Source organism: Marmota marmota, unplaced genomic scaffold (assembly GCF_001458135.2).
Source record: "Marmota marmota marmota unplaced genomic scaffold, marMar, whole genome shotgun sequence".
Lineage (NCBI taxonomy): Eukaryota > Metazoa > Chordata > Mammalia > Rodentia > Sciuridae > Marmota > Marmota marmota.
The window spans coordinates 1815180-1824048 of NW_026000001.1; the positions used below are offsets into that span (position 1 = coordinate 1815180).

General features: G+C 57.1%; 1 protein-coding gene across 1 annotated transcript; it reads right to left on the minus strand.

Moving 5' to 3' along the window:
• On the minus strand, window positions 1-8865 carry Unc93b1 (unc-93 homolog B1, TLR signaling regulator; the record flags this gene model as incomplete). The annotated part of the gene is made up of 9 exons (XM_048807608.1): window positions 1-264; window positions 1092-1210; window positions 3597-3779; window positions 4387-4511; window positions 4913-5006; window positions 5346-5478; window positions 5671-5832; window positions 8411-8564; window positions 8736-8865. Coding segments are annotated over 8 exons (1098 nt in total), but the record flags the coding sequence as incomplete, so codon positions are not given.
• Window positions 8866-8869: the final 4 nt, after the last annotated feature.

Here is an 8869-nt window from a genome sequence, read left to right on the forward strand (position 1 = left end):
GTAGGGGCAGGGCCGGCGGCAGGGGGCGGCTGGCTCCGGGCCCGGACCTGCCGCCTCCTCCTCGGCACAGTCCCCGCCGCGCGCCCCCTCCGCGTCGCTCTCGTCCGAGTTCTCCTCCTCCAGGTAGCGGTAGCCCCGCACCTTGTGCTGCGGCCGCGGGATGCGCGGCTGGCGCGGGGCCATCCCGCGCCGCAACTTCCGCTCCATCCACAGGTACGAGGCCGCCGCCGCCACCAGAGTCACCAGCAGCACCGCCAGCTTAGCCTGGGCGCAAGGGAGCCATGAGGGCACCGTCCTCCCCGCTCGCAGCCCAGCTCGCAGCCACCTGTCCGGCTGCCTCCGGCCGGCCCCAGAGCCTCTGCCCCGCGCCCACACACCTCCAGGGCACCCTCGGGAGGATCCCGGCACTGCCCCGGTTTCCTGGTAAGCCCGACAATCCCTTTGCCTCACGGGTAGATAAGATTGGGTAAAGTCTGAACCAGGCCCGACCCTCTTTGACCAGGGCTTCGATTACCGTCTGTCCCCTCAACACAGCAGGCCGCAGTCAGGCCTTTCAGATTTTTAAAACTGTAACCTGCAGTCAGAGAACAACCGTGCAGCCTAACTTGGCTCACAGACTCATATTTGCATCCCTGTTTTGTTGGTTTCTATTCTACTTCATTTTTTAAAAATGTTGGTCAGGACCTGCTAAACTGACCTGCCATGATGAAGGAGCAGCTCAGCGGGATAGCACTGGCCTAGCATGCTCCAGGCGCTGGGTCCCATCCCCAGCACCACAGAAAGAAAACAAGCAGAGGAGCCCTTGCAGGCCACGGAGGGAGACATGGAGGAAGACAGATTCCGGGAACCCAGGAACCCAGTCTGAATAGGTGACCAAACAGGCCACAGGAAGACAGCTGGGATACACCCGAAGGAAAGCACAAACTATGGGTCCCTCCAGAGATGGGTAAACTGGGGCTGACAGGAGAGGCGGTAAATGGGGTACTGGGTTGGGGGCCACCCAGTGGGCTGAGGAAAGGGGTCCTTGGCCTGGGGCTTGGCCCAGGGAAGTGGGGATGGGGCATGGAGTCCCTAGCCCCACCCAACCTCACCTTCATGGGCAGGCTGGCACCCAGGTACACCATGAAGATGGCCACCGCCTGCCACCAGTGGTAGATGGTAAAGATGAAGTCCTGCCTCTCCTTGTCCTCATACAGGATTCCCAGGAGTGCTGCAACCAGGCGGAAAGGACAAGCAGGATGCAGGAGTCGCCTGGTGCTGCTGACCTCCCCCTGGGACTCTCCTAGGCCCTGCACTGTTCCCCTCCATGAGTCCCAGAGCACCCGGGCAGCACTTATGCCAGTCCTTGCCTGCCCTCTAGAGGAGGCCCTGGTTACCCTGCTGCCCAGGGGAGTTCCAGAGGAGAGCTCTATGCCCAGAAGTCATGGCCTAGATCTCAGGTGCCTAGGGCCAAGAGCAAAGGGACTCTTGCTCTTCCTCCTCAGGGACCAGGGAGGGCCAACTATCCACAGCAACCAACTTTCTACAAATCGACCCTCAAGTGTGGGAGCAGGGGACTTGTTTCCCAAGGACCCTCCCAGGTGGGGGGAAGAGTACTGACAGGGAGTCAGGGGACTCGGACTTGAGCTTCAGGACTGGAAGGTGGAGGTGGGGGTTCAGAGGTGCAGAAATGTGGATATAAACGTTGGCTCCGAGGGTTATTTGGGTCAAGTGAGTTTATGCATATTCTATGCTGTTAGAAGTTCTAAAGAGAACAGGCCAGCCTGGCACCTCACAGGTACTGGGAGATACTTGCTATTAACACCTCTGCCAGGCTCAGGGAATGAACACTCCTGTCCTGGGGCTCATGGGTGACATTAAAAACCGTTAATGGCTCTGGCACACCAGAACAGATGCCAATGTGGACTACCCACGTGGCTAGACCCATGTGTATCAGTAATTCCCACTGGCAATACCCCCTCCATACAGAGGGCATCACACAGCTGAACTTGGGCTCACTCTGCGTTCTGCTAATAGGGCCCCTTTCCCCAGTGACTCATCCCTAGCAGCCCAGACCTGGAGACTGCTAGGCGATTAGGTTAGGATTCATGCCTGTTCCTGTCTCTGCTCCACAAAAAGGCCCAGATCTGGGGCCATATGTATATCTCAGTGGTAGAACACTTGGCTAGCACGCATGAGGCCCTAAGTCAATCCCCAGCATCCAGGGGGAAGAAAGAAAGGGCCCAGGTCTACACCTGCATCCTAGGGTATGGACAGGGCTACCTGCCACTAATCCCACCGTGCTGGTCCCTCGAGCATAGACCCCATCATCCAGTGTATGGAAACTCTATGAAGGCAGCCCCACCCCTGTGATGAGGAGGAGGTGTCCCCGCTGTGTTTTCCAATTTCCCTGAAGGCTGGGCACACCCACCCCATGTGTCCACAAGATCTCACCCCATCCCTTGGTGTCTGCAGGGCTCAGTGCCCACCCTGAAGTATCAACAGAATGTCCATACCCCCAGGGCGTCTGGCTCTTCTTCTTCTATGCCTCCAGTGTGGGTCTGTGGGACTTCCTTCCACCCCTGGACTGCCCACCTACCTTTATTTCATAAAACTCCATGGCAGATCCCCTATATGTTCGTGTCCATCCTTGGGTGTCCATGTCTCCCAACCACCCACAGCTTGCCACAGATCCTCCCCACAGTCATCCCAATGTCCATGGCTGTACTCACTGCTGAGTCCGGTCTTGTTGAAGGCACTGCCCACACCCCAGAGGGCAGCTGCCACATAGAGGACCCAGCTGTGTTTCAGGGCTCGAGGTGCAGGGGCCCAGAAAAAGAGGCCAAGAGTGAGCAGCAGGTGCAGCCCTGCCCCAGTGACCAGGGGCACTGAGCGTGGCAACCACAGCCCCAGCAGACCCAGGACGGAGGCAGCTGAGGCACCCAGGCTGTAAGCCACAAGGAGGTAGGCCAGCCGCTCCAGCCCAATGGAGCACACTCCATAGCCCTGAGGGAAAAGCAGAGTATTGAAAGTCTGACAGCCCAGGCCCTGACCCTCCCCATACAAATGTCACTTTAGGCCACACTTTGTCCTCTCTGGACCTCCTGGGAACTAATTTTCTCCAGGGCTGCTAGGAAGCTTCCAGGAGAACTGTCAATACTGAAAATACTTGGACTGTGTCCCCAAACACTAAGGGCTGTACCCTACATAAAACCAAATGCTTTATGGAAATGATCTCAGTTCAACTTCAGAGAAGTTAAAGTAACTTGCCCAGGAAAAAGGAGAATAGGGACAAGGAAGGAAGAGAAAGAGGGAGGAGGTTCTTATACATATTTATACATATGTACTTTTTTTTTTTCCAGTTCTGGGGAATAAACTCAGGGGCACTCTACCACTGACCAATATCCCAAACCCTTTTTACTTATTTTCTTTTTATTTTCTGAGACAGGGTCTCACTAAGTTGCCGAGGCTGGCATCAGCCTCCTAAGTCACTGGGATTACGGGCATGTGCCACCATGCCCACCTATACATATATACATTAAAATATGTGTATTTGGAATTTAAATTTAACTGGATATCCTGCCTCTTGTTGGCAACCTTATGCAGGCTGTACTTACCAGGGCGAGACCAGTGCAGGCAAAGAGCACCTCAAAGCCACTGTAGATAAAGAAGGGCACCAGGTGGCGCAGGCGGAAGTCACGCACGTACTTGAAGGGCAGCTGGAAGATGTTGCCCCAGCCCACGCTACGCAGGTCGATCTCCTCGGTGGGCCGATAAGCTGCACCGCACAGCCCCAGCACCTGCCGGCAGGAACTGTTTAGAGGTGACCAGCCAGGCACCCCGCTCCACCCCTGGGCTTCAGCCTGACCTCAGCCCAAGGCCCCGCCCCCAGCAACACTCATGGGCTTTGGCCCCGCCCCGGGACACGCCCACAAGCCCTGCTTTCTAGGCCACGCCCCATCCCCACCCCCCAGGCAACGGCCACACCTCCACGCTCGGGTGGACTTGGACCTTGCTTACCAGCCCCCTCCTGATCTTAGGCACGCCATATCCACGCCCCCGGAACTTTAGCTCTGCCTTCTAGTATCGCCCTCAGACTTGAGCCACATCCTCCAGTCCGTGACCCTGGGACCGGCCCCAAACCCCTCTCAGGTAGCACTAATCTCTGGGATTCCAAATCCAGCCCGGGTCCCTAGGCGTAGGCCCGCCTCCTGGACTCAGCCCTGGCTGGCAAACTCGGCGCCTCCAGGCTTGCCCCCTCGGAGGCCACAGCCCTACAACCCTCCCCTGGCCACACCTCCAGGCAGCGGGACGCAGGCCCAGACTGTTTTCCAGGCTGTGCCACTCGGTCCCAAAGACCCATGCTTAGCCCCAACGCCTCTGGCCCATCCCCAGCCCGGGCCGCACCAGCAGCATGGCCAGGAAGGCCACCGCCATGAGCACGCTCTCCACCACGATGAGGTTTCGGCTCCGCGGTAATGTCCGCAGAACCGTCTTGTTGAAGCCATTAAGGATGCCATGGCTGTTGGTGCCTGGGAAGAGTGGGTGGGGACACGGTGAGTGGGACCCGCTGTCAACCCTACCACGAAGAAGTGCAGCAGCCAGGGGACAGGCGAAGGTAGTGCCCGCAAGGAGCGCTCCCCTGGGAGGCTGGGCAGTCCACCTCCATACATCCACCCTGCACTGAGCTCTGCCTGCCTGGCTGGCCCCAAGGGAGAGCTGGGCAGTCTCAATCCAGGCGGCCCCCACCGCTGTCTGCTGGCTCAGGCAGCTTAACCACATGCTCCTTCTGGGTCCTGGCCTTTCCCACCAAAGTGATGGGATTCCGGGCTTCAGCCCCGACCCCTGTGAGTGAGGGCTCAGTGTCTGCTGGGTGACTGGGTGGGGGGGAGTAGCAGGCCCTGGTGAGCCCCCCACCCCCATGAATACTAACCGCAGCTCTGCACGTTGTACAATGTGTGGTTCAGGTCATACAGGTAGTAGTTCAGGAAGTAAACCATGGGCAGTTGGGCACAGGCAAAGCTCAGCTGTGGACAGGAGGGCCGTTGGGGCCAGACTCAGGCACCAGCCAGGCAGGAAGCCCTGGCACTGTCTGGGCACAGACTTGGGGAACTGGAGCCCTCCCCCTACTGGGTCAGCCTGGAGGCAGGGTAGCCGGGGGGTGCCCAAGACAGGAGGACTTCTTCCTGGCCAGCAGTGTAGACTGGGAGGAGACAAGGTCTCCGTCATTAGAAGTAAGCAAGCAGGGGTTGGCTCCAGAAAGGAAGCTGGGACTAGAGGATTGAGAAGACGTGCAGTGGGCTCCCATGTATGAGTTCTGGGCCCGGGACATCACACACACCCCCAGTGCGGCGCATGGTGCTCACATGGAAGAAGCTATAGAAGATGGCTTGGAAGACCAGGAGGTAGGGTGCGTGGGAGCCCCGCGGTGGACGCTGCTGAGGGCCCTGCTCATCCTGCTCCTTGTAGTGGGAGTACTCATAGTACTTCTGCGACATCCTGGGCCACAGGAGTAAAGGCTCGCCTCAGCCCCGTCTATGGCAACCCCACTTCTAGCACCCTGAGCTACGGGCTGAGCAGCTGAGGCCCAGAGCAGGGAAGGGGCTTGCCCAAGAGCCCCCAGCTGAGGGCGGCAAAGCAGTTGAGGCTCAACCAGGTCTCCAGCCTCCCAGCCCGCTGCCCCCGACTCACCTGGTGATATAGTTGCCCATGGAGGCCCAGAGAGGAACGATGGCCATGCCCAGGGCCACAGCTGAGGGCACCAGTGTGTAATAGCGCTCCCAGTAGTTGGTGGAGACAAAGAGCGCATAGATGCCCACGGCCAGGAACATCATCCACTTGGTGCCAAAAAACCTGCAGACAGGGGAGGGGTGCTGGTTTCCCAGACCTGCGGGGACAGCCTGGCCTGAGACCAGACGGCCACGGCCCTGTATCCCCGCTTCAAGGCTGTGTGTGATGGAGAGAGCCCTGGCCAGAGATGGCCAGAGAGGGCCCGAAGATGGAGTCTCAGGTTACAGATGCCGAGTGGATTGAGACAGGCCACTGTGCCTGCATACATCGGTTTCCACAGCTGTGATGTGGGCAGGACCCAACCTACAGGCCTCTCGTGGTCATGGCAAGGATAGAAGTCAGTGGCTGTGGGTACAGCTAGCACTCACTCCTGTCCTGCCTGACTCACCAATCTCCCTTTCTCCTCCCAGGCTTCTGAGGTGACTCTAGGGCCCAGTGACATATTCAAAGGGCTCGACCAGGCTAGGATGAGAGAGAGGACGGGCCTCACGCTGTCAAGCGCCCGAGTTGGAGCCCTTAGTGCCCCTTCCTCCCTGCCCACTGCTCTTGGGTTCCACTGTGGTCAGTGGGGAAGTTTCCCCTTCTCTGGGTCTGGGGAGAAGCCACACAGTGACCATGGAAGGAACTTGATCAGTGACAGGGTAAGGACCCAATCAGAGCACGGAGGCTGATCAGCCTAAAAGCCCACTCCCAGCATCTCTGGGTTTTACTTATGTAAAACTTAGTTCTTTCTTTGTCTTGACTTCCAGGAAGCTCGAAGCTAAACAACCCTGGGTTTTTGCCGCCCATTCTTTTGAGCCACATCTCCAGCCCTTCCTTTCTTTTTTCGAGATAGGATCTGGCCAAATTGCTGAGGCTGGCCTAAAACTTATTCTCCTGCCTCCACTTCAGCCTCTCAAGCCTCTGGGATTACAGGCCCCGCTTGTTATTTTTAGTTTGCAATATGACAGACAGGCAGCCTCCTCTTGATCTATTTGAGGGAGGGGCAGTTCACTAAAAAAGCACATTTTGATGGAGCAAAAAGTAAAATGTCAGCACTCATTCACTGCAGGAGAGGATTTCAATGTTTAAAAATTGAAACAGCCCGTGGTCATGAGCCTTTGGAAAGGTAGCCTGGTGGTTCTGGCCAACAGTGAGCACCTGGGTTTAGAGTCACTTGACCAGCATTCAAACCTGAGGTCTGCCAGTTACTGCCTGTGGGACGCAGTCAAGTCTTCTCACGACAAGTTTCCCTCGTGTATGGGAGCAGCTACCCTGGACTGTTGGGAATTTAGCTCCTACAGAGTGCCCAGCACATAAGAAACAAAATAAAGGCTAGCTGTAATTATTTAAAGTAATAGGTTTCTAGACCTGAAAGCATTTCATATGCCTTTGACCTAGTGAAGACACTGCTGGGAATTTAACCCAGGGGAAAACAAAACAAAAAAAAATTAAAAAGAAGGAAAGAGCCGGGCACTGTGAAGCCACCTGTCACAGGAAGCTGAGGAAGGTGGATCACAAGTTCAAGGCCAGTCCGAGCAATTTAGTGAGACCCTGTCTCAAAAAATAAAAGGGTTGGAGGTGTAGCTCAGTGGTAGAGCACCCCTGGGTTCAATCACCAGTACCAAAAAAAGGAAAAGAAAAGTAGAAGAGGAGGACAGACAGACAGCCTGGCAGTGCATGGACGGCAGTCTCAGCTGCTTAGGAGGCTGAAGTGGGAGGGTTCCTTGCGCTCAGGAGTGAGATCAGCCTGCAACATAGCGAGACTCCTGCTTCCACAGAAGAAAGAAAAAGAAGGAAAGAGTGTCGAGCACAGAGGAAGCGACCATGTCCAACTGAGGGCCACAGCTGGTCCCCATCTCTGCAGAAGACACAGCCCTGGCAAAAGTCCTCATTGTGAAGGCTGCAGACGAGGCTCAGATGTGTCAAGTGGAAAGAAAAAAAGAACAAGAGCAAGGCTTGCTCTGGTGACAATGAGGTGGACTTTATCCACTCGTGCTGGTGGGACAGAGGACATGGGCCATTTACTGGAGGGCTTAGGAGGAGTTTCCTTGTTTATGATTTCAGTTACGGTGACACTGTTCAACTGTGAAAAGGAAACTTAAAAACAAGGGAACTAAAACCCATCTACTCTGCCCGCTGGCCTCCTGGTCTCATCTGGGAGGTGCTGTGGGTGGGATTTCTGCACTGGCCAGGAGGCTGGGCCACATGCCTCTAAGGCTGGGAAGCTCCTGCCCAGCCATTCCCCTTTCTGTGCCAAATGTCCCCTCAACACCAGTCACAGCTAATAGGGCCAGGAGTGGGTGCCTGGGCTTTGCCCACTGACTGGAGCCTCTCCCAGAATCCACAGCCCAACTCAGAAGGTCACTATGGGTCTGGGCCACCACAGAGCCCATGAGAGGATGCCATGTGGGACATAGGCCAACGGAGGGCAGAAGCCTGCTTGAATCTCTTGCCTGAAACCAAATGTGCCCTAGAAGCGGGGACAAAATTCTCCTTTCCTCCCCTACACCTTGGTTTCCCCTCTTCACTCTCACCCTCCTAGGGAGGCACCCTTCCTCCCCAGTTCCCTGTTCCTCCCTGCAAAACAATGGGCCAGCTGGAGACCTAGGGTCCAACAGCCTCTGCACCCTTGGAGACAAGGTGACAGCCCAGCCCTCACCTGATGAGCACCGGTGTGTAGAGCAGGGCAGCGATGGGTGTCACGTTGATGCCCATCAGCATCTTGCTGTCGATGTCGGGAAGGCCCATGTTGCCGTACTTCACCTCGCGGTAGGTCTCATCGTAGTGCAGGATCAGCTGCATCTGCAGGAGGCCTGGGGACAGGGGGCAGCGTGGAGGGAGCGGTCTGGCTCCAGGGGCAACCTTGCAGAGGCGGGAGGCAAGCCTGGCAGGGAGCTCCAGTCACCCGAGGGGTTCCCATTCCTACAGGGAGCGGAGGAGGCAGGGAACCCACCCCCACCCATCCCCACGGCTCTGGCTGGGACCTGGGGACACGGGCCTGCCAGGAAGCCCCTCCTTGCCCCAAGTGAGGCCGCTGCAGCTGCAGCTACGAGGGCGATCTACCGGGAAGTGAAAGGGGAAGGAGAAGGGCTGGCCCAAGGTTTCTCTTTCCCTGAGC